The sequence below is a fragment of the Mauremys reevesii genome, linkage group 7, assembly GCF_016161935.1.
Source record: "Mauremys reevesii isolate NIE-2019 linkage group 7, ASM1616193v1, whole genome shotgun sequence".
NCBI classification, from domain to species: Eukaryota; Metazoa; Chordata; order Testudines; family Geoemydidae; genus Mauremys; species Mauremys reevesii.
The window spans coordinates 30,523,063-30,548,906 of NC_052629.1; the positions used below are offsets into that span (position 1 = coordinate 30,523,063).

The window sequence follows — 25,844 nt, forward strand, 5'->3', positions numbered from 1 at the left end:
TACAAGCTTCTGGTGGGTTTTTATTTTTTTAATATTCATCTTTCATAATTTGACCTATTTTCCACTTTTGATATGACTCTTTTTGAGTTTCAGGTAATAGAAGATCTTCTGGTTATGCCAGGGTGTTCTCTTATTATACTTCCTATCTTTCCTACACATTGGAATAGTTTGCTCTTGTGCTCTTAACAATGTCTCTTTAAAAACTGCCAACTCTCCTGAACTCTTTTTGCCCCTTAGACTTGCTTCCCATGGGATCTTACCTACCAAGTCTCTGGGTTTGCAAAAGTCTGCCTTCCTGAAGTCCACTGGCTTTTATTGCCCTTTCTTCTCTCCTACCATGAACTCTATCATTTCATGATCACTTTCATCCAACTGTCTTTCACCTTCAAATTATCAACCAGTTCCTCCCTATTTATAAAAATGCAATCTAAAACAGCCTCTCCCCAGTTGCTTTCTCTATCTTCTGTAATAAAAAGTTGTCTCCAATGCAATTCCAAGAACTTGTTGGATAATCTGTGCCCTGCTGTATTATTTTCCCAAACAGGTGTCTGGGTAGTTGAAGTCCCCTAACACCATCAAGTCCTGTGGTTTGAATGATTTTGTTAGTTGTTTAAAAAAAATTCGTCCACCTCTTCTTCCTGGTTAAGTGGTCAATTGTAGGCCCCTACCATGACATCATCCTTATTTTTTACCCCTTTTATCTTTACTCAGAGACTTTCAACAGGTCTACCTCCCACTTTTATCTCAATCTCAGTGCAAGTGTATATATCTTTGATATACAAGACAATAACTTCTTCCTTTCTCTCTGCCTGTCCCTCATGAACAAGCTGTACCCTTCTATACCAATATTCCAGTCATGTGAATTATCCCAACAAGTTTCTGTGATGCTAATTATGTCATGATTGTGATTATTCACTAATATTTCTAGTTCTTCCTGTTCTTCATACTTCTTGCATTAATATACAGACATCTAAAATGTCCAGTCGATTTTGCCTCTATATTCCCTTATCTCTCCTTTGTGCCTCCTATGAATCTTCCAGGATGCAATGACAATCTTTCCAAGGAAGGAATCAAATATTATAGTTATGACTGGAAGCTCCAGAAAGAAGATTTCATCCTATATAGTAAAAAGGGTTTTTTCTTCACTATTATTAAAATATTGAATAATTTACCATATGATTTTGAAGTAAATATAAAAAATGCATTTTATGACAAAGGTTGATATATATATAGTCATAATAAAATAATATACTTGAGTTGAACATAAATAGTTTGAGCACTCAGATACTACAATAATGTGTGCTATAGAATGTATGTCTATCACATATAACACTCTGGGTTTAGTATAACATTCATCCTTCTTTAGGATATCAACATTATAAAAGCATGTCGAATGTACAGCATGTACTACAGAATTGCAGAATACCTATCACAGATCTTCTACACTGTAAAAAAAAAAATATAGATAGATATATAGACTAAGGGTTCCAGATACCAATTCAGAGTAATATCATTTTACAGCATGAAACTGGAATCTTCCCATAATTTTAAAATAAGCTTCCAAAATATGAACTAATTTATGTTTGCTAATAAAAAACTAAAAATCTGATAATAAATGAGCATAATTTCTTTTAGAATTAACTCTGACCACTGAACTTGAAAATGTCAGCAAGCTTTCAGAATAAAAATATGTATACGTTTTCAGCCAATTACGTGGAACCACTGGAAACAGGATTTTGTGGAGTTTAAAAAAGTCACTACGAAAAAGATATTACAAGCCTTTGAGCACAGAAAATTCAAAGGCAATATATAGCACACTCTGTCCACTAAGCTCTTCTTTGAAGTAGCACTGTGTTCTATAGGAATGTGATGGTGTTGGTGTTGGTGTGTTACATAAAGATTGTTAATAAAAGGCCTTTAACACAACTGCAAGCTAGGTTTTGATAACTTATCAGAAATATCTTAGGAAAGCCTAAATACATCATAAGATAAATACATCATAAGATAATACATCATAAGATAAATATTTATTGCTAAAAATTGCCATAGTTTTGGATTTTAAAATGGTTGACAAAAATCAACTCCAAAGGAAATTCACAAAAATGTATTAGTCTGATACAAACATGCAGAAATGGATTCATAACTCACTGCTGATGAATTAGGAGGTACTAAGTATATAGGAAATCTAGAGGGTTAATATTCACACAACACCAAATTTTTTTTATTTTGAAAGTTCAGAATTAATCCATTCTATATACAAACACACCATCACACTTTCAAGGTTACTGTGTAAGCAGTTAAAAAATGTGAATTAGAACGCACACAGTTGCAGCGTGCACACATTCACTAATTAACCAAACTGTTCACTAATGATTAAAAAACTGTGGTTTTTAATCATCATGAAATAGATGCAAGGAAAAAACCATTAACCATCTTGTTTAGAAATGCAGAAGTCAATGTTTTCCCCAAGCTCAACTTAACTCTCAAGCTGTCTTCACTTCTTCCTGTGTTTTTTTTCTTACTTACAAGAATTGCATTCATTCCTGATGCAATGCCATAGATCAAACCTGAGAGGCGTGCTGCATATGTATACTCTTTTAAATCATCCTTCAATAACCTGATAAACAGGTATGTCATGTTGCAATGGAGAGGATCAGCATAAATGTAGCGACTAACAAAAAGAAAAACAAAAGAAATGCTTTGATACCTCAAGCAGTGACATAGTAATGGATGAAGAAACATGACTGAAGAGTATGTATATGCAGCCTCATTATTAGTATCTCTTAGAAAAGAAAGTTGAAGTGAACCGCTTAATTAGCAGCAATGTGAAGATTTTTTTTTCTTTGTCAGAAAGTCTTTCAACAGCTATCTGACACAGAATGAAACTAAATTGAAACTCAGAATTAGGAACAGAATCACTTTTTTTTTCTTTTTTGGAGGAGGAGCAAATCTTACAGCTAGCTAATCTGATGAATAGTGTAAAAGAAAGGAGTAAATTTGCTTAGTATAAATGGAAATATTGTTGAAGACTTAAAACAAGATTCAACTTAACATTCAAATTATGAGAAAGTATGGTTAGCTATCAAGATTTTAAAAGGACTAAAAATAAAATCATAGACCATCAATGGAAAAAAAGCCATTTTTTAAATAAAAATGCTTCCATCAAATCAATATAAAAACTTGATGAGTGGAAGTAGATTAAAGGCTCTAAGATTTTCCTTGATTTGGGTACTTACATACATCCCATAGATGGTATTTTGGAGGTCATAGTTCAAGCCAGCTAGTTCTGCTGCATATGCATACTCGTTGAGGGAGTCTTTGAGTAGTTCAAGGTACAAATAGGCCATGTTACAATGCAAGGGATCCACGTAAGCAAATGGGCTGGAAGAAAATGTTGAAAGTAAAATATCCAGTTTAATTACTTCCCAGGTCCTTTTGGCCCTGTAAGTTTGAGCTCAAGAAAATTTAATATTTAAATGCTATGCTGTTGGGTCCCCTTATGCAGTATTACGATTTCAAAAGAAAACACACAGATAACCAAAAATAACGGTTGATTTTTCATACGGTTTCAGTGTTGCCCCATTATAAATATACATTCAGGACTTTAATTTAAATTCCTGTTCTTTTTAAACTGGTAAATCATATCATGCTATATTAACTCTGCTGCTGAAGTCAGAGCTCATCAAGTGCATAATTAACTTAATAAACCCTAAGTATTAAACATAAATAACTAAGATTAATCCAATTACTAAACATTAAGCAAATTAATTCTTTCATGCAATCAGAAAATACAATAGTTGTTATGTATAAAGATGAACAGTTACCAAAACCATTGTATGCAAGGCACTGCAGGATTTCCTATATTCAGAGCAGGAAATAACTGCAGCACCTCCCATTCCATGGTATAGTAACTGTAGGAGATAAATGGTGTCTTTTTAATGAAAACCAACTGTACAAGTTCCAGTGTTTTCTTAGTGTTATCTAATCTTATATAGTAGCTACACACATCTCTTAAAAGAGAAAGGCAACTCAAAGACTCAAGCCATGTTTCAACAATATTGATATCTGTTAAATATTGGTATTTATTAGAGCACCACAAGCTAAATCAATACTCTGAATAATTTATTCCTATTTTGGTCAGATATTTATTTTAATAGCATTATATGCATGTACATACATTTATAATAGAATGTCACAGACATAATAAAGCAGTACAGGAAATAATTCCTTGTTGAAGTACTGATTACCAAATACATGTTAGTGTTCACCATATACATGAAGACAAGTCCCATTTCCAACACACATTTGTGGCAACACTTAAGGATGAACTGCAAATGTTTTTTAAACATTAAAGTTCCTAATTTTTTTTGGCAAAACCTGGATCTCTCTCTCCCCCAACCTCCTAAAGTTAGGGAATGGGATGACAAGAGGAACTAAAAGGATACGTTTCCTGATACAGAAATTGAGTGGCCCTTCAGAGTCAGATTTCCAAATCAATTAAAGTTGCCAACCCACTACAATGCTACAGGCTCTGTTTTGGCTGGTCCTTTCCTGAATACTTAGCATGAGCCTAAAATGAGTCAAGGTAGGATAGGGCTGTTATTTGCATTTCCCTCTATCTATCTAAGGAACATCCCAACAACTGATTAATTTGAATATGTCCACTTATGCATCTTCCAGGATAAAATTCTGAAATCAAGGTAATATACCAGCCAACCATTTAGACTCCTAGATTACCCCCCAAATGGACTGAATTCTTCTCAGGTGTGATACCGGAACCAAGACTTGTTATTCTGGGCTATTTTCAGTATCTATAACAACTATAACTCTTGCTATTCATTTGGCTGGTGAAGACCAATAGGGGCATTTGGGACTAGAACTCTTAATTCACTTTGTGAAAACAGAATATAAGCCATCCTTAAAATGGTGATAATAAGGGCATTGCTTAAGAAGCTTTTTTTAGAGGCTACCAACCTCACCAGCTAGTGCTAATTTCTAATCTATCATTTTTAAACAAGGGATTGTTGAGAAAGTGTTGTTGGAGCAACTCAATCACATGTTGATCTCACGGATGACATCCTGCTCTTACCAGCCAGGTTTCAGACATGAGTTTAGTACAAATCCAATATTTTTGTGCATGGTTGTTGACTTCCTCCTAGCAATGATACAGATAGTGTCCTTGCTGATTTTTAAGCTCTACCAGCAGTCATTCAATAGCATTAACCACAAGGCTTCTGACTTGCCTATGGAGCCTTATTGGCAGAGATGGAAAGGCTCTTCTTATAAGGTTTGTTTCTCCTCTTAGATCCCAAAATGCGGCAATGAATATTTATTATTATTTTCTTGTGCATTAAGCAGGACTCCAATATGTATGTATAACTGTTAGGGGCAGTAGTGAGAAATTCTGGCCTGTACTTTCATAGCTATGTTATGCCACAGAGATCAACATTTTTTTGGGGTCAAACCAAGATATAACTGTTTCTTTTCTAGTACCTGATAGACAGGGAAGTAGATGGGAGAAAAGTGGTTTATGCTTAATCCAGATAAATTAAAAAGGATGCTGATAGATAGGAAGAAGTGGCTTTGGGAAATGGCAAAAATGGGGTATACACCTTCTTTTGGAGGTATATGTCCAATCTTTGCCAGTACATTTCACAATCTAGGACAGGGGTCGGCAACCTTTCAGAAGTGGTGTGCCGAGTCTTCATTTATTCACTCTAGTTTACGGTTTCGCGTGCCCGTAATACATGTTAACGTTTTTAGAAGGTCTCTTTCTATAAGTCTATAATATATAACTAAACTATTGTTGTATGTAAAGTAAATAAGGTTTATAAAATGTTTAAGAAGCTTCATTTAAAATTAAATTAAAATGCAGAGCCCCCCAGACTGGTGGCCAGTGTGAGTGCCATTGAAAATCAGCTCGCGTGCCGCCTTCGGCACGCATGCCATAGGTTGCCTACCCCTGATCTAGGAGTTCCAACTGAAGCCACTGCTGCTCCTCAAGTGACAACTTTTGCAAACTGTGCCTTATTTCCATGTATGGTTAGCCTGGAAAACTGACAGTTCCTTTGTGATGCTGACCTAGCCACAGCGATTCACACTTTTATAACCTGCAGACTGGATTATTTTAAATACACATTATTAAGGCCTATACTTATAAAATACCCAGAAACTTCAGCTAGTGCACAATAGAGTGAGGCAAGGCCCTCTAAGCACAAACAGTACTCTATACATGAAATTCAAGGTGCTGGCAATGATATAAAAGTGTAAATGGTGTGAGATCAAAGAAAACTCCCCTTCCTACATCTGTCTTTCCATTGATGGCAGGGAATTCTCAGTGAAGGACCCAGGCCTTTTGAACCTGCTCTCTCCAGTGGTCTATCAGTGCTAAACTTTACCACACTTTAGGCCACCAGCAGGGGCGGCTCCAGGCCCCAGCACGCCAAGCGCATGCTTGGGGCAGCATACCGCGTGGGGCGCTCTGCCGGTCGCGCGGCAGGCGGCTCCAGTGGACCTCCCGCAGACGTGCCTGCGGAGGGTCCACTGGTCCCACGGCTTAGGTGGAGCATCCGCAGGCACGTCTGCGGGAGGTCCACCGGAGCCCCGGGACCGGCGACCGGCAGAGCGCCCCCCGCGGCATGCCGCCGTGCTTGGGGTGGCGAAATGTCTAGAGCCGCCCCTGGCCACCAGTATAAGACTTATCTGTTCAGGCCTTTGAAAGCTTTCGGGCTGAGTTTAATAAGAGGACTGGGGATCAGCCCTGGGATTTTCAAAGAAGCCTAAGTGAGTCAGACACTCAACTTCTGCTGAAAGTCAATGGGAACTAGTCATCTAACTCTCTTAAGCTTCTTTGAAAGTCCCAGCCTAGTTTCCTCCTCAAACCCCTCCCTCCGGTCAAATGGAGCAGACAGTTGCATCACTGGCCTTGAAGCTAAAATGCTAGCATTTGGCTATTTTACAATTTATTATTTTTATAAATGTAAAGCACTCTGTTGCTCAGTGACGCGTGCCAATATAAGTTTCCAAATAAACAAAATTCCAAAATAGGAATGCAGACTATGCCCATTTAAAAAAAAACAAAAAACACAACAGCACCAAATTTTAATAGCCATCTGCCTAAACCCTGGGAAATCTAAAATGTAGGCCTCCTGGTTCCCCTGCCAGTGTGAATGACTCTACAACCATGTTAAACAAAAGGTTGGAAAACGTCCTTATTAAACCATTATTTTAATTCTCTTTTTAAAATGACTGATTGTCAAAATTCCTAAATCATATTCTAGATAACACCCACGGCTATTTAACACCCTATGGAGTGTCTGACAAGGCCTGCATCCAGAGGCCTTTAACACAAGTTTCACATGATGCCTGCATCCCAGGGTTTCCAGAGTCTTCAACCCATCGAAGCTTCACAGAGTTCCATATCCTTGGTCCATGCTGAAAATTTGGGGGATGAGAGGGAATGATTGACTATCCTCATTTTCTTAGTTTTAATTTCATCAACACAACAGGTGCTGTTAGCATCATTCAGCCAAAAAGTGCTCCAGGGATCCTGGCTGCTCAGAGCTGCAGGCAGTAGAAATCCTCCTAAAGGGTCAAAGGCTATATTCCAGATGACTTTTTGGGGGTATAGTGGGGTCTGATGTAATGAGGGAGACTATTTTTCAATAGTTTCCACTGAACTCCAATGATTCAAAGTAAACTCATTCTGGAGCAGGTTATGGTGTCTCAAATCTTTTGCAAGGAATCTGAGGTAAGCCTCTTCACTACACCTCTGATCGGTATTCTGCTCAAGAGAAAAAACAAAGACCGGAAAACCCTCGGATGCTTTCATCTTCCCACGGAGAAAGATTAATGTCCCACATTACTTCTTGTGACAGCAGTCCTGGCCAAGCTCAAGAGAGACAAATGTTCAATGTAACCTCATTGTCAAATATTAACACAGATAAATCTGGTTTCCACTTCTGTTGGAGATGATGGTGGTCAATCTCACCAAGCCACGTATCTCCTCAGAATTGATCATATAAAATCAGGACACCTTCTTGATCCCATCTCTGGCTCCTCACCTCTGATCATTGCTCCTCAGAGGAGGAAGGTGGATCATTCTGGCATTTTAAATGGGTATTTCAAGTCCTTCTAGCTGTTCAGAAAGAACATACCAGGAGAGTCTATGAATTCAACTGGCAAAAGGTTCGCAGTTTGTTGTGAATATGTCCAAGCAAATCTCTTCACTTGTTCTACATTAGAACAGTTTTATTACTTTTTTCATTTGTCATACACTGGGTTGCAAATGGCGTCCCTCACAGTTCATTTGGAAGCTATTTCACAGCCTTTCATAAACCTGTAGAAGATAAAACCTGTCTCTGTGCATCCCAAAGTGCCCAGTTTTGGACGTACATATTGCAGTGGGAATCTATTGCAGCAGGTAGAAATGGAGAAAGAGGAGAAGGAAAGTTACTTACCTTTAATTCTTATTTTTATAAAATAGGCAAGCCCAACAGATTACCATTTTATCCTCCCACCATTTTCTTAGACATAGATATTAATTAGTTTGCTCTGTTTTGTACTTTCAGTGGTTGTCCTGTAGCTTCAAAAGGGAGGTGGAAAGAAAGGCAGTGTCTGGCCAGGCTAGTGGCCCCCATATTAACAATCATTCTAATGACTTGGAACTTTGTAGTAAGTGAAACCTGACCTTGTCAGATAGCCAAGTATGATACAGACTGGTAATTTATTGCACCTAAATATTTAGAAAAGGAAATAAGTTTCCTCAGACCGGGTGAGTTGATAACTGTTTACATTCAAAGTATCTTCAGAAGGTAAGCATTACAGGCAAGTACTACAGTTTTTTCAGTCTTCACTCCCATGCCCTCATACAATATGCCTGAACTTGGAAGATAACTACCACAAGGCCCTCTACACATATTATTTGCTATTTTCTAATGAAGGGAGCATGACCACTGTTGCTGTTTTTCACTGTTGAGTGTGCGCAACAGACTTTCTTAGAATGGCTCTATATGATGATCTATTAATTTTGATTATATTATATGGATGGCAATTTTTTTATGCTGGATGTTTGTTAGGATACTGAAGAAACTCCTAAAGGTCTGCCAATAGCACCTACAACACACTCCTAATGGCGATTCAAGACAAACATTCAACCCATGAGTGGCTATAACATCTCATACTCTAATCTTTTAAAAATCATCACTCTGATCCATCAGGAAAAACAAGGAGAGGTTCTGAAATAATTTAGACGCTCTCTGGCACAGCATGGGAATCATTGTCAAATGACATTCAACAGTCAATACTGCTTCAAAACCAAGAGCTGAAAATGACTGCTCCAGCAGAAAGATCCACAGCACTCAAAAGATAGACAGGTTTCCACATTCCCAGAACTATTTTCAGAGAATTCCAACTGGAAGTAAATCTCTTGCTTTGGCCTTTCTTGCCTTTATCAATGTTTTCAAATGGTACAACTCCCCATGAAGAAAATAATACAAGACCTGATTTAACTTTACTGTATATGCTGCCAATGTGATGTTATGTATCTTCATTTGGGATCTCCATATCTGTTGCTATCAAAGATGTTTCCCCCAAAATCTAAAAGTGACTTGATAACAGTCATAAAAATAAAAACTTTGAATCATGTTTAAATCTTATCTATGTATGCATTATAGAAACTAAACAAAAACCTACTCTGATTTGTGATTATATAAAAAGTGTATAAAACCACATCAGCATAATATTTAATATGTAAAGCTCTACCATCAATTACTGAACTTGTAATTTATTCATAATTTAAAATATAACATCTTTGAAACAGCAAAGCGAATAATAAGCAGTAGCTGTTGTCAGATGTGTTTCAGGTATGGCAAATAAAGGATTAATATATATTGTTTTGAGACTGGATTAAGTATTTAATGTTATTACCAGCTTCTCATAAATATTTATCTAAACACCCCCAACTGCTTCTTTCTTCAACTACTGCATAATATATGAGGTTTCCTGATGTGTTGTATTGTCTAATGTTACCAAACCAGAATAAACCAGTACTCTAGATCATTTTGAAGAGTTAATGCACGCATGAAAGTTTTTGCAACTTAAATGCAGATTTCCTGTAAAGAATAAGAAACTTTTGGGAGTTCAATTAATGTGATATACTTAATATACTGTGATATACTTAATATACTGCATACCTGAAAAACTCAAAGTTGAGACAAGCTTTTGGCAAGAAGAATTTGTCATCTTGCTTGAACCATAGTTTGCTCATAGCAGTGTCCTGTGTCAAGAAAAAAAAAAGTTTAAATTTTTTTAACGTAAGACTTTATATTATGCTGTTTTACAAACTGCATTTTATCACTTCTACTCTCAGTTTACATTTTTTTCTTAAATACATGTATACATGACTGGTGTACACAACCATCCGGCATTGGAGTGAGATTCTCACCTCACTGGGCTCCTTTACGCCTGATAAAAAGGCCAGAATGGTGTAAAGGAGCTCTAAAAACTCCATGTCTAGCTGGGGGAGAATTCCCCTGGAGCAGGAACTGTGGAAGACAGCCAAAAAAGCTGCCATATGAGAAACCTTACAAGCTCTAGCGTAGGGATGTGCCAGGGCAAGGCTGAATCATGCAGAACTGTGGAGATTATGGGTAGTGTGTGGCTAATAGGTCAGCCTAGGGAGGCTGCTGTAACTCACTCCAGAGAGCAGCTGAGGATAAGGAGGACACAAAGATGGCTTAAAGTCACCATAGCTGTCCTATTCCCTCCACCCTCAGCACTGGACCTGCAGACAATCTCACCCCCATACTTCAGGCTAAGTATATTATTTCTTAATCACCAGTCTTTTAATAAAATTTATGAACACACACTACACTGTTATAACAATACTGAAAACAAAAATATCTATCCATTTATAAACAGGAATATATAGTGATTAAAAAAAGGCAGTCCTCTAAAACTTTTATTTTAAAATTCTCAGTGGAGGAAAAAATTCAAAAGAACTGCAAACAAATTGACGTAAAACAGACAATCTTCATATTTTAACCCTTGCTATCATTTCTCTCCCCACTTTTTTTTTTTTTTTAATTTCCATATACGGTGAAAGAGGTAACGTTGTTATGGCAGGCTGATTTTGTGGGGACAGGGCATTCTTTAAACATCTGTTTGTCGCTGCTCATAGGTTTGGAATGCCAGTAGTCCAAGAAGGAGATGGACTAGTGAGCAGAGTGCAAGTGGGGCCATCAAAGACACACAATAAATATATTTTATTGCATGGCTTTTTAATTTATAACATAGACAATCACCTTTGCCACTACCACAAATGCTATAGTGTATAAAATTTAATACATAAATAAATAATTTACTTTTCACATGCTTTTTACATATAAAAACTAAGCCTTCTCCCTCACTGCCCATCTCCCCATACACAACCCCTCACTTACAATGCAATGCTGAATTTTCCAGATAACTTATTTCTATAACAACAGAAATTTTCATTCTAGTAATATTATTGCTACTATACAAAATTCACAATAAATTATCTGCTGGCAGGAACAGAATAGTAAAATGGCAGTTACTGTGTCCATTGTGTCAGTTCAAGAAGCTTTGAAAGATTTTGCTTTAAAAAAAAAAAGAAAAAGAAAAAAGAAAAAGAAAAGAAAAGGATTTAAAAAGCAAATCAAGTTTCAAAAGCTGTGTGACACTAACCACGGCTCATAGCAAATGGTTTCTTTTGGTATGCTGCTAGCTTCTCATGTTTTTGTAGTATTTAAGCTTTAATTTAAAAAAAGTGTCTAGCCTTTGTTCTTGTGAAGATAGCCTTCTGAAAGCAGAATATAGTCTTGTTTCCTGAACCTGATGTCTGTCCCTATTCAACTCTATGACTCTAATTCAGGAAAGCACTTACACTCAGACTTAAGTCATCCCTGTTCATGACAGCATGTACGCATATGCTTATGTCCCAATGAGCTGGAACTTAAGCACATGTGTTTAAGTGCTGCTCTGAATAGATATGCTTTCCTGATTGGAAGCCTATGATAACTTCTACATTGAAGTCTTTTGAATTTGATTACAATATTTTACTGCTACTCGTTGATGCACAAATATTAATTTCCTCAATTATCCACTGTGGTTGCATGTCACAGAAATTAGAGACTGAAGAGATCTATTAGATTTGGTGTCCTGCCAGCGTACTTGCTTTCAATATCTCTGGAAAAGCAAGGGTGAGAAGATCATAGAGCAGCAGCTCTCAACCTTTCCAGACTACCGTAGCCCTTTCAGGAGTCTGATTTGTCTTGCGTACCCCCAAGTTACAGTTCACTTAAAAACTACTTGCTTACAAAATCAGACATAAAAAAACAAAAAGTCTCACAGCACACTATTACTGAAAAATTGCTCACTTTCTCATTTTTATCATATAATTATAAAATAAAAATAATTGGAATATAAATCTTGTACTTACATTTCAGTGTATAGTACATAGAGCAGTATAAACAAATCACTGTCTGTATGAAATTTTAGTCTGTATTGACTTCACTAGCGCTTTTTATGTAGCCTGTTGTAAAACTAGACAAATATCTAGAGGAGTTGATGTACCCCCTGGAAGACCTCTACGTACCCCCAGAGGTAGACGTATCCCTGGTTGAGAACCACTGCCATAGAGAACTCCCAGGTGTGCTAGATAAGCTACGTTCATTCTGTGATCCAGCAGCAACAGGTCGGAGTTGCAGAAGGTTCATCCTACATCCAACTCAGCAAAGCTCATCACTCTTGAAAGAGTAAAACTATTTCTTTATTCTGAATAGGACGAGAAATTATTTTCTCGTACTCAAAAATGTTGAACTTTGCTGATAGTGTGAGGGGGGTCCTCGCTTGCTGCTACCAGAAAGGTAAGGAGCAGATACGAGTCTTTGCTTGCAATTGCAAGCTCTTTTCATGCACAGCTTCAACAGAATGACCTTTTCTACTTTCTGACTTACCAACAAATGCTCCAAAAAAAATCTGTATGAATAAACTATATATGACAGGTTAATCTAGATTATTTTAAAGCTTTTATCAGGGAATAGTGGTTAACCTTCTAGCAAGCTAGCTGGCTGACATAACTTCCATTTGATGTAGGTAATACATATCCTTACCTTGATAAGAGCAGGGTACTGTGGTGCATCCTTTTCTAGTGGCAAAATTTCAAAGTTAGTAGGAATAAACTCATTCTTCATTGGAAGCTTGAATTTCCCATTTAGGTCAGCATTTTGCCATTTCTGGATAAACAACAATATGGTTATTAGTTAAATTTCTGACTAGCAGATGGATATATACTTAAATCCTGTAGCTCTGTAACAGAAAATATAAGACCAGCAGAAAAATGTCTGAACTGAGGACGGAGGTGGGAGAAGGCCAGCCACTAGGAGAGAATTCTCTGAACGAGGGAAATGGGAAAGTAAAAGATCATTAGAAAAGGTATATGGGGGTAGGGAATCTTTCTCCATTCCACCATTTCAGCATCCTCTTGTTTTTGGCTCAATAAAAGCACCACATTAAATGTATACATAGAAATTCTTCCAACTTTGGTTCTACTTGTTCAATTAAATATGTTGAATATGGTGAGGAATTTCTCAACTATTTCTGTTCTAAGCAGATTAGGATGTGTGGCCTGACAGAGCCTGAGTATTTCTTTCGGGCATTCTGCAAGGCCAACTCATTTTAAAGTGGGTAGATAATTTTATCTGATGAGGGTTGTTCACCCTTCCCTCCTTTTTCTAAGGTTTTCGTTTACAGAAGTCCACTAAATTTTGCACAATATATCCATTCTATAAACTTGAGAAAGCAAACATTTTGAATCAGCCTCAGAACCATAGTTAAATGTGATGGTCTTTCTGTTATAAATTCCTTTTTCAGGACAATTATAGTTCATGAAAGTTACTTTTGGCTTAAGTGTGATTATATAATTTTAAAAATTCACTCCTTTGTAGCAAAACAAAATTGTCATTTTATGTTGGAAGAAAGAAAATGAGTTTATAGCCAAGTCAGAAATCCTTCTCTTGTCTTCTAACTAAAGCTATCTTTGCAAACAAAATGTTGTTGATCAATAGTTTTTGGCATTGAAAACAATTAAATCGCCCAGGTTGTTAAAAAAAAAAAAGGGTTGAAAAATCCAGGCCCTATTGAAGTCAATTGCAAAACTACTATTGTCTTCAATATGGCTAGGATTTCAGACAAAAATTCATACAGAGGGCCAATCAAAAGTCAGTAGGAGTTTTACCATTAACTCTAAGGGTCCAGAATCAGATGAATAAGCCACAAGCTTTTGTAACTTATTTTTTTAAGTATGTATTGCATATTATCGAGGTCTTACAAAGAAAATGTGAAAAGACCCATTGATTTCAGTGAATTTGATTTATAGCTATGATAACAAAGTCTCAACATACTATTTTGTAGCATGCAATGAAAAGTCTTGAAACACTTTTAAATGAGGGTCTAATCTCCATTACTGCCGAATAGACTGAAATATCATTGCTAACGGCAGTTGTAAGTGCAAATTCTCTTTTCCATAAATAGGAAAATTAAATCTATATCCAAACATTTTATTTCAAAAATGGAAATCTAATGATTGTTTTAACATGCCTGGATGACTTCATCAGAAATTGCTTCTTGCTTATACTGTGTTCCGTACCACTCTTCCGTTCGATCAGTTTTTCCTTCAAAAGACTTAGAAACTATTGCAACCCTAAAAACAAACAGACAAAAATCAAAAACACTTCGATACCAAACTACTTTACCAACAAATATACAAAGTAGTGTGAGAGATCATTTCATTCACCACTGAAATGCAGTTGTCTCCAGCATGGAACTTAGAAACTGTTCAAGATGCATATTGTCTGCAACTGAATACCATCTCCAAATGAAACCGCAGGAATATTTAGGCCAACAGTATGCATGTATCCAAATTTAACACACAATCTTAAGCCCTTAATCATAAACTTGCAATTTGTACTTGTTCAGCCACAATAATTTTACGGTTCAGAACAAATGAAGTTCTAGAAGTCGGGATTGTGTGCAAGCTTGCATGAAATTCTGATTTCTTGGATTCTCCATCCTTGTTTTATGATTTGTATTGAGCAGATTTAAAACAAATGATCCTAAGAGATCCTATAAAAAAATCTGCAATATGACTACTGCATTTTTCTCAACACCTACATCAGAGACCAAATTATTATTTAAAGTAGTATTTGTACAAAGATAGGATTTTCAATATACACATTTTATGCATGACCTAGTTTATAACCACACTGATTTAGGTCCTATTCCTGAATGCTGAACCCTGTATGCAGAGTCCCACATAAATTGCTGTTTATTGGTTAGCAATGGACCTCTTCACTGTGGTAGCAGTTTATTTTATACTTTTTAATCAATACACACTGTCAATCAGAAGCCTACAAGAGACATGGCCAAGAGGAGGAAATCTAGAATAAAAGAGGAGAAACAGTACAACTAACTAATTTCAAACCAAGATGTTTTCAACAGTGTTCACAATAAGTGCCAAGAAACAAAACCTTGAATTCTATAACAGTTTTTACTGTAAAATGGTATATTCAACAAAGCAGCTCAACAGGAATTAAAAACTAGATTAAAAGGCATATAAAATTTATGAGAATTCTGGAACAGTTATTGCATATCCAGAAAGGTCATAGCCTCATTATCTTCTTCATAAATTCAACATTTCATAGAGATGTTTAATAGCAAAATAATTAACAAAATGTCAAACTTTGTGCAGATGGTTAAAATACACACTAAAACACATGTGCTGTGTATATTCTATTAGATTATGATGAGCTCTTCAAGCTAGGGACAGTCTCTTATGTGACTGTACCACACAATTGGGTCCTGATCCCATAGGAGGCATGTGGACATTTACCAGTATCAAACTTAAATAATGAGTATGTTTCTTGTGAAGTATTTATAGAATTTCTTTTATAAAATGCAGTAGAAAGGTTTAAATGTATGGAATGTTAGTGTTCTTAATGTGCATTGATTCACATCTCACTATTCTACTAACTAATGGATTATGTGACCACATTTTTAGTGGGGCATGGAGGGGAAATTTGGAATATATTATACGTAACTTCAAATATGTTTCCCTAATTCTAGAAGTAAAAATTCAGAAATGCTCATGAAATTAGTCTGTGCCTTGTAATAAAGGCACATCAGGGGGTGAGGGTGTCACCTGATGTAGTAAATGGTAGGCATTTTTTTTTTTTTTAAGGAAATACTCCCCTAGCCCTAACATCTACAGTCACTGCCACAGAATATCACCAGAGCTTCAAATACTGAAGCGGGATTTGTACAGTAGGCTAGATAATTTTTAGACCAATATTTCTAGTCAGGCATGCTAAGGAGGGATGATCAAATCTCATGCTTCAGGGATACAGATAATTACTGCAGGGGTCAGGAGGATAATTTTTACTTCCCACCTCAAAAACCATTGGTCAACTGGCATTTAAAAAAACAAAAAAAAATACAAAAAACAGTAGCTTGAAACAATTACCAGAGACAGAATACTGATCTGATCTGCCATAGCAAATGCAATGGTCCTATAAACGTTTTTATTCCTATCATATACAAAACTGACTCGTGCCCTCATACATATTTAGTGTGTATTTTTATTTTTTAAAATAATATATACATAAAAAGGAAGAATGTTAAAAAGCAATAAGTAGCAGAGAGGAAAACCTTCCATCGTTAGAGAAGTATTTGTCCTCACAACACAGCAGATACTTACCACGATAAAACCTACTAGAGATATTACTGATTATACAAAAATGTGCCACAGCTATATAATTCAATTACATTTTACATTCTGACTTGGACAGCTGGTGAAGAAGCTCTGTTGTTTACAAATGAAGTTGCTAAGAGACTATGAAAAATAAAAGGCCTTTTAGAATTTGATGTGCTTCTCAGACTTCTTTTTAATGACTTTTCCCCCCCTTTGAAAGCATCCTACTGAACCTAAATATTACTTCATAAAATAGTTGTTATACACTAGATAAAATTCCATGGACCCTACTAGCTGAGCAACAAAACCAAGGTGTTGGATTTCTTCATAACTACAGTGGTGCATAAGTCCATATTTCATCCCCCTACACTCTCCCACCTTGGAGACTAGATGCCTCAGAGAACTAGTAGAGATACACTCACCTATCACACTAGTGGGTGGGGAAGGTGGGAGAGAGAGAGACACAAACAAACTAGTATATTTTTGAGAGAACACCTGGTACATTACAGTCAATAATAGCTAAATAGATCTGGCAGAGATCAAGCTAAAGTCCTGGGAAATCACACAGATATATGGATACCAGGTGTAATAAAATTGAACAGATTCTGGGTACCTAGGAGGGGGCCTGTGCAGTTGTGAAAGCTTAGAAATACAGTAAATAAAGTATTTGACAATATTTATCTGATAGGTAGACAGCATCAGATGAGAACTGAGAAAATTCCTCATCTCTCTCCATCTGAGGAACCTGGGGATTAGCAATGGCCTCAGTTGAGAAAGGGAAATTTCTGGAGCAATTAGCCACTATCAAAGAGAAGCACCGGTCCATTGTTTTGCCTTCTCATTTACAATTACCTTCTCATTTAGTAATTTGTAGAGTTTAGAAGATTTAGCTGAGAATAAGCAGAGTGAGGTGCTTGTAGAGACAAAGTGCTGTAAATTACCTGCTGCATGGTTAACAGCTCCAGAATAACTGCATTATCCAACTTTTTCTGAAAGCTCAGAGGAAGTACCTCTAGCTCCTCCAAAAGTGAGGAGTTAGCTTCTGTAACTTGGTAATAGTTCAGTATAGGAAAGTAGGTCATTATGGACAAAATGCCTTCCATGTTCATATAGTTCCTCTTAGAGACTGTCCTTGTTAGATAGATCAGTCTTGATTAGGTCAAAATTGCAAGAAACTGCAGGGATAGAAATGGAATGTTGGAAAGTTCTAAGTTACTGCTTTTCATTAAAAAAGCAACTCACAATATTTAAAGATATATTATCAGATGGGATAAAGGGAGTAGGAATGATTTTCGCTTTTAATGGTGGAACCAAGGAGGCCTTAATAGTAGGTCTTTTTCTAATAAATGCAGGTGTTTGTCTGAAGTTGGCAAAAATGAAAGAGTTCTCTAGACGTGCTCTTGCCAGATGCAAAGATCTTGACTATCAGAAAAAGTAGGTGAGGCAGGAAGGAGAGACAAGGAGAAAAAGAGTAACGTTCCCAAGGCCAAGTCCTATCTTGGAAGCCTAGGGAACTATCTGAACATAAAGCTGTTTTGTTGTTGAAGTCTAGCTTCTTCTCTAGCTTAATTTGAGGCTGATGTTTGTTGCCTTGAAGAACACCAAAACAATGGCTGGGGGTACATCCACACTACCCGCCGGATTGGCGGGTAGCAATTGATTTATCACGTCTCATACAGACGCGAGAAATCAATCCCCAAACGCGCTCCCTGTCGACTCCAGAACTCCACCAGGGTGAGAGGCGGAAGCGGAGTCAACGGGGGAGCCGCGGCCGTCAATCCCGCACCGTGAGGACAGGAGGTAAGTCGATCTAAGATATGTCGACTTCAACTACGCTATTCTTCTAGATGAAGTTGCGTATCTTAGACAGACCCCGCCCAGTGTAGACCAGGCCTGGGAGATTTATCATAAGAAGTATTAGAGACCTAGTCAAGCTGGTTTACACTGCCCTGCTACAAGTGGAGTAGCTATGGGTATGTCTAGTTTGGCTAGTTACCTTTTTTAGGAGCATATAATGGCTGTTACAATCAAGAGGAAAACATCTCTCTACACTGCAATTAAACACCTGCGACTATCCAGGTTTTAGCAGACTTGGGGTCACAGGGCTCAGGCTATGGGGCTGTAAAATTGTGGTGTAAACGTTCGGACTGGGGCTGCAGCCCAAAGCTCTGGGACCCCATGAATGGGATGGTCCCAGACATCTACACTGCAATTTTGAAGCCTCGCAGCCCAAGCCATGCAAACCCAAGTCAGCTGACATGGTTCAGCTGCAGGTGTTTAAACTGCAGTATAGACATATACCCTACATGTTTTCCTCTTAACTGTAACACCCATTTTATGCTCCTGAAAAGGTAACTAGCCAAAGGGAAATTCTGGAAGTAAGAGGAAGAGCTAAAAACTCATGCTATTCTGTCCATACACTCACAAGAGCAAAACTGGGGAAAGCAATAGTGCAGAACTGTTGATAATGTCTGCTAAAGGGAAGTCCACCGCTAGAATTAATTATGTTTTGTCTTTTGAGCACTCAAATGTTTGCTAAGCATTACATAAACAAATAAGGCGGCAATTTGCCCGTCTAGGGAGTTTACAATTTAAATATATGACAAGATGTAACAGCTGAGAGCAACAAATAATAGCATAGCAGAAGAGTTACATATACAAGCTTATGCAGCTAAGTGCGCTCCGTGTGCATCTTAAAAATTAGCAAGATATGTTACATTACTTTTCTTTCACAAAAGGTGTCATGAGACCCTTCATTTTCATCCAGTCGGCCAAAGTCAAGAAGAAAAGATCTTTTCACATTTTAACTGAAGTTTGTACTCCTGTCCTCTCCTCACTTCTGCAAGGTCTACACTTCACTGTAAACCAAGGGTAAGAGCCAAGTCCTAATATGGGACATGATCCTTTAGCCCAACTGCTACCAACTGAACCAAATCAACCCAGATTTACGATAGATTTACAGAAATGTGGACATGGACATACCAGCAAGTTTAAAAGGCAAAATAAACCAACAACTGATGGGTAGCCCTAATCAAATGCTAAAAAATAAAAATGCAAAATCCCCTAACACATGGTGGAAAAGTAGCCACATGGATTAGTGACCCTGGCATGCGACAACTGTCTAATTTTTTTTAAACTGTGACATGGCACATATCCAAGTGGATAAACAAATAAGGGGCGCGCCCTACTCACCTGTACCAACTCCTAACTTTCGGCTGCGTTCCCGAGCCGCGCGCCCGCCGGCAAGGGCTGGTATATACACGCATCTCAGGTCCGCCTCCTTGTAGGCTCTTAGGTACTTCAGGGCCTGGGGGGCTCTTTCTATGGGCTGTGGATATATATCTTCGAGAACACCAGTTACTACAGGTGAGTTCTGGCTAGGTTCTGGGGCGTGGGAGGAGGGCGGTCTGGTCAAGATTGGAGCAACACAAGGCCGCTTCCACTCCCTGAGTGAGATGGGGGCGTCTTGGAGTAGCGGATTGAGGGGCTGCAAGATTGTCGGGCCGCTGAGAAGAGCGGACCAGCGCGGCGGAGGAAAGGCAACGGCGCGCGGTGAGGGCGGAGGCGAGATGCGTGTGGACGAGGAGTGGCGTGGCAACCGCAGAGGCGGGGCGTGGCCATGGGCATGCAGTCACCCAGCAGCGATGTCCAGGATCGCGGGTGGGGACTGGTCGCATGTGTGGGAGGAGACCGGGTCTAACTGTGGCGGGCTCGATGCGAGGGGGCGGCGCTGGACGCCAGGCCAACTGGCGTCGGGCGCTCGTGCTTGCTCGGCTGGGCGCCGCCGCAACGCCTTTAAGCTCGGGCGAAAGCCGGTGGAGGCGGGGCTGGTGCGGGAGGAAGGCCGATGGGAGGAAGGCGAGGAGGCGGGAATGGAGGGAAGAAGGAGGTGAGAAAGGAAAGGCCGAAGGTCGGATGCCCCGGATGGGCCATGAAAGAAGAGTACCCTGGGAAGGTGGTGGATGTGGGCCCAAGGAGGATGGTGAGAGGTGAACGTGATGGGAGGTAGCGGCAGGCGGAGCAGCTCAGGAGGAGAGGCGAGGGAGTGGTGACGCGTCAAAAAGGCAAAGGGGAGGGCGACCCGTGGGTGGAGAAGGGAGGGTTTGCAAAGAGGGGTAGAAGCGAAACCGCGGCGGCGGGCCGAGAGGAAGCCGGGTGCGGTGGAAGCGAGACGCCTGCTGTCACAGAAGAACCCTCGACCTGAGAGCCCAAAAAGCTGGAATGCGGAAACCCACAGGTAGTCGGAGATGCAGGGAAGATTCCGGCGGTTGGCATCTTCAAGCGGACCGCGAGGTACCAGAACGGCTTTGGATTCAGAGGTCTGCCGGCGAGTGCGGTGGAGCGGCGAGGAACGCGTTCGATGGTGAACTGCGCGACGGAAGAGCGGCCCTCCGCGGAGTCGAGCCCAGCAGGAACTGGCTAAGAACTTCGCGATCGCAGGTGGGGCCAGCGATGGAGCCCTCAGAGCGGGGGGAGAGGGGAGCCAAGCCGTGGGCCGAGATGGGGCCGGAGGGGTCCAGCGGAGGTTCCAAGCGCAAGAGCTCTGCCTCGGCCAGTCGGCGCGCGAGCGGCTGGAGGGCCGGTGATGAGAGGTCGGCACAGAGAGGGTAGATGGGTTGAGCCGCGAGCCAGGAGCAGGAGCTGAGAGGGCCCGGGCCTGGGGAGAAGGAGGCCGTGGACAGGAGCGGAGGTGCAGGGAAGGAAAGGACAACAGGTGGCGGCGCCTCTGCGGAGAACTCGGAGGAGGCATAGAAGGCGGGTCTCGGAGGCCGAGAAAGAGGAGGGGTGGGACGGACCCTGACGGAGACCTGAGGGCTATCTCTCAGGAGCTGACACGAGTGTGAAGGTGTGCTGCTGTTCTGGTCGGAGGGCGGTGGAGGGACGAAGTGAGTGGTCACACGGAAGGTGGGCGAAGCATCTGGCCTGGAAGCCTGCGAGGGAAGAGAAGAGGCCGAAGGATGCCTGCTGTGGCGTCAGAACCAGTGTGAATTGCTGTCCGTGCATAAAGGGCGGCCGCGCAGCTTGCGCTGGCAGAGAGCAGGTGTCGTGTTGTCCGCGCGCATACCGTAGCTGTACGCAGCTGGAGGGGGCAGAAAGTTGCGGCAGGCTGAGACGTGGTTGGTCGCGGGTCGTAGGCCCAAGAGCGAGGGGGGTGGCGCCGGCGTGGAGGGCGAAGGTGTGACGGGATGCCGGAGGCCGCCCCGCGGCACGGCCGGCCGGGTCGCCACCGGGCGCGGAGGGACGCGGGCCGCTCGGAACGCCACCAGGGCGTCTGGCGGGTGCCGGGACCCGCCAGGAGCCAGGCCACACTCGGGTGGCACCACCACGCCCGGGAGCAGCGCCGTCGCGTACAGCGTGCACCAGCGTCGCCAGCCTGGAGACGCAGGAGGCGGAGGTGCGAGCGCTAGGCGAGGCCGGGCCGTGGACAGGGGTGACCATGGAGTGGTGTGAGGGCGGGCGTGGAGACGGTGACCGGCTATGGTGGGTGATGAGGTCCTGAGGCGGAGGGACCGAGCTGCCGAGGGATGAAGGTGGACTTCCCGATGCTGCGGAGGAGGCCCGGCGAGGATGAAGAGGTGGCTGAGAAGAGTGGAGAGCTATCGAGCGCGGAGGCCGCCGAGCCATCTGCCACCTGGCCCAGCACGGATGATACTGCCGATTGGAGAGAGCGAGGCCGAACGACGGCGGCCCGCCATGCATTTGCCAAAGACCCGGGCGAGCGCGAAGGCTGACACCACCAATAGTGTCGCGCGCGGGGAGCACAAATCGGGTATAGTGGGGAGGAGGAGGGAGAAGGAGATGGATGCGTTTTGGAGGATAGATGAGGAGGGCAGGCGGAACCAATTCATCCGGATCCAGATGGGGAATGATGAACCAAGCGGAGGCAAATTGGTCCCAAGGTGACCATGCCAGGCCTGAGCAGGTGCTTGAAGGTGACCATAGCAGGTAGAAGGGGGGAAACGCTGGGGATAAAGGGGATGGCGGAGTAAGGGGAGTAAGCGGCCCTGCTTGCCCGGAGTGAGCTATGGCGGCCCTGGACCGGGCACAGAGGCTGAGGCAAGTCCTGCTGCTGGACACCTAGAGAGAGGGTGAGGAGAGGGGGGAGGGTGGGAAGAAGGGGGTCTTGAAGGGATGAAGACGGGTCCCTGACTGATCCTGACTGGGACCCAGCAAGAAAATGTCAAAATGGACGGGTAAAAAGAAATGGAAAGGCGGCTGTAAAGGCGGGTGTAAAATCCGTAGAGAGATGAAAAAGAGATGGCCGCCCCATCAAAAGCAAGGAAAGCCCCCCTGGCCCCCTGGGGAGCGGGGGCCAGGCCTGCCTTTCCGAGCTGGGCCGCGAGCGGCGGCGGGGCCCGGCGGGGCGGCGCCGGGAGCGTTCCGCGCGCTGCGGCGGGCTGCGCTGAGCTGGGCGGGGCTGCGGTGCGCTGGAAAGGGGCGCGTGCATTGCGCCGCGTAGGATGGCGGCGGCGGGGGTCTGCGCCCGACCGGCGAATCAGGCTTTTCAAAAAGACCATCCTCGGATCGGGAGATCCTGAGCAGTGGATGCACCACTGCACCTGGTGAGTATACTGCAGCCAGGAGATGCGCTCATCGCCACGCCCGCGGCCTCGGTCCCGAGTCCTGTCCCCCGCGTGGCGCCGATGCGCGCGCCTGAGTCACGAGCGGCGAGAAGGTCCCCTTTCCTCCTCCGCGACCGTCCTCCTCCTCTGAGGAGAGATTGATGGCTCCCCGCGAGGCGGTCAGGGCAGGTTCCAGGCGATGCGAAGACGGGAAGGATGTCAGGTGTCCCAGGCGGCAATGGCAGGTGATTGTAAGCCGCCAGGAGTAGCCCGACGCCGTCCAGGTCCATGGGCCGCAGGTTCGGGCGCCTGGCAGGGGGGTTGGCTGGTGTTGGCAGGCGGCCTTGAGCGATTGACCGTGGGAGGTCAGGGAGGAGGAGCGGGAAGGGGGTGGTCGGGAGGGGAGGGCAGGCGGGTGGCCATCGCCAACCCTGAAAGCAGAAGAGAAGCGGGCGGGTTTGTGAGAGGTTTTGCATTTTTTTTTTTGATAAGGCGGCGGGGTCCGGTGCGCGGGCACAGTGGCACTGGTCCTCAGGTGGGCCCGCCGACCACTCTCTCCCACGCCTCCGCCCGGCGCCATCATCTCGGTGGCCCGCCCGACCATGGCCCCCATGGCGGCCGCGGCGAAGCCTGCGGCTGCGCGGCGCCAATGGGGCGGGCCACGCGTCCGCGACCCCTGCGCGGCGCCGCCTGCCACCGGCTGCGTCCTGGAACTCTGCCCTGGGGACTAGCACCGGGAGGCGTGCTGGGTGGCTGGGGTGGCGGTCGAGCGGGAGCGCGAGCGGCGGACGAGAGGAGGCGCGCGGGGCTCGGCGCGGAGGAGTCCGGGGGGCGGAGTCTGGTCCCGCGGCGCGCAACGCAGCCCGGGTGCCCCCATCCCGCGGTGAGGGTGTGGGGGAGCCAGTATGCCCCCCTGAGGTTGCAGGCGGGTCGCTGGGGGTCGGTGCTCGTGCGGGCGGCCACCGCTCTGGCCGGGCACCCTGCGGGGGCGCGCGGGCGCGCGGCGCGCGCGGGGGCGAGCGAGGCCGCGCCGGGCGGCGACCACGCGGACGGAGGACGGCGGGCCGCAGCGCGGCGGGCGCGACGGATGAGCCGCGGCTGGCGGCCCGGGCGCCCGGGGTCGGCGACCGGGACCCGGGAGACCGGCGGGGGGGCCGGAGCGGGAAGGGATGGTGAGCGGTGCCGGCCCGCCGGCGCCGGTGCCGCGATGCGGCGGCCGGCGGCTGGGCGGTGCGGGAGTACGATGTGGTCGGTGCACCGGACGGGGGATCGGGACTCCGACCGACCTGACCGGTGGACCTGTGGCGGGACGGTGTGCCCGGAACGGATGGTGAGCGGTGCCGCGGTGGAGGGACGAGCGCGTGATCGGCGCCGGGATGGTGCGCGCGTCGACGCGCGATCGGACCGCGGCGCGGCGGGTCGGGGAGCGGCGTCCAGGGAGGCGCGCCGTTCGTCCGGGTCGGCGGGGGAGGGCCCCCAGGCCTGTCGCCGTCCCGAGGCCGGTGGAGCATCGGTGCCGTGCCGGTGCCGGCTGGCGCCACGCGCGCTCTATGAGCGCCGGCTCACGGCGTCTCGGGAGCGGGCTCCGCGCCGGCGCGGCCAGCGCACGGTGCCCGGGGCGGTGGCCAGCGGCGCGATGGCGCCAGGCCCGGGCGTCGAGGCCCAGGAGCGCGCCCCGACGCGGCGCCGCGCGGCGGCAGCCGGGGCCGGCGGCTGCCGGCCGCCACTGTCACCTGGACTGCTGACTGTCTGGCGCGCGAGCGCGCGCCGGCTCTTCGGCGTGCCTTGCGGCCGGCGGCGGGGGCGCGCGGCGGTGCTCGGCACGCGGCCTCACTCTGCAGCCGCACTGCGGTGCCGGGCGGTGGCGGCGGTGGGCGGGGGGGGAGGGGAGGCCTCAGAGGAGGCTGGGCTGAGCGCGCTTGCCGCGCTCCGAGTCCCGAGCGGCAGAAAGCGATAGCGTCGCGCTCGTCCGGGGTGTCCTTCGCCAAAACAGAGGCAAGAGCGCAGGGGGGTCCAAAACGGCATAGGGCTCGCGGCGCACGGCGCGGGGGCTTAAAGGCCGGTGGGCAGGCATGAGCGAGCCGGGGAGGAGGAAGGAAAGGGAACTACCCCCTCCTCCACTAAATCACTAACTACTAAACTAACTAAACTAAACTACTACTAACTAAAAGAAACTACTAACAAGGAAAAAAGCGGAGAGCTAGGGTTGTGGAGGACAAGAGCACTCCACAGGCAACTGGCGCGGCAAGAAGGAAGAAAGGAACTGAGGGACTGGCGGCTGGGGTGTATATATTATATTTAGCGCCAGCGCGCCGCGGCAGGCGGGCGCCCGCCCCAGCCCGCTGCTAGGAAAAAGTTCGAGATGCCGTGTGATGCAGCTGCGCACACACTAAAACTGGATGCATTTGGCAATCACTCGAAGAAGAACTAGTTTATCTTACCAGAATTCCTGTGTGCTATGCCTCTACCACTCTGTGACAATTTTTAGCACAAATGGATCAAATAAAGTCACC

At 44.2% G+C, this 25,844-nt stretch overlaps 1 protein-coding gene across 4 annotated transcripts in view; it reads right to left on the bottom strand.

Moving 5' to 3' along the window:
• Positions 1-25,844, bottom strand: part of IDE (insulin degrading enzyme) — a 95,188-nt gene that overhangs the window by 29,966 nt on the left and 39,378 nt on the right. For all 4 annotated transcript variants that reach the window (XM_039546991.1, XM_039546988.1, XM_039546989.1 and 1 more), the window contains exons 12-15: positions 14,620-14,722; positions 13,134-13,256; positions 10,194-10,276; positions 3,237-3,381 (exon numbers count right to left, since the gene is read on the bottom strand). In XM_039546991.1, coding sequence (XP_039402925.1) covers positions 3,237-3,381; positions 10,194-10,276; positions 13,134-13,256; positions 14,620-14,722 — 454 coding nt within the window. The remainder of the gene's footprint in view (positions 1-3,236; positions 3,382-10,193; positions 10,277-13,133; positions 13,257-14,619; positions 14,723-25,844) is intronic.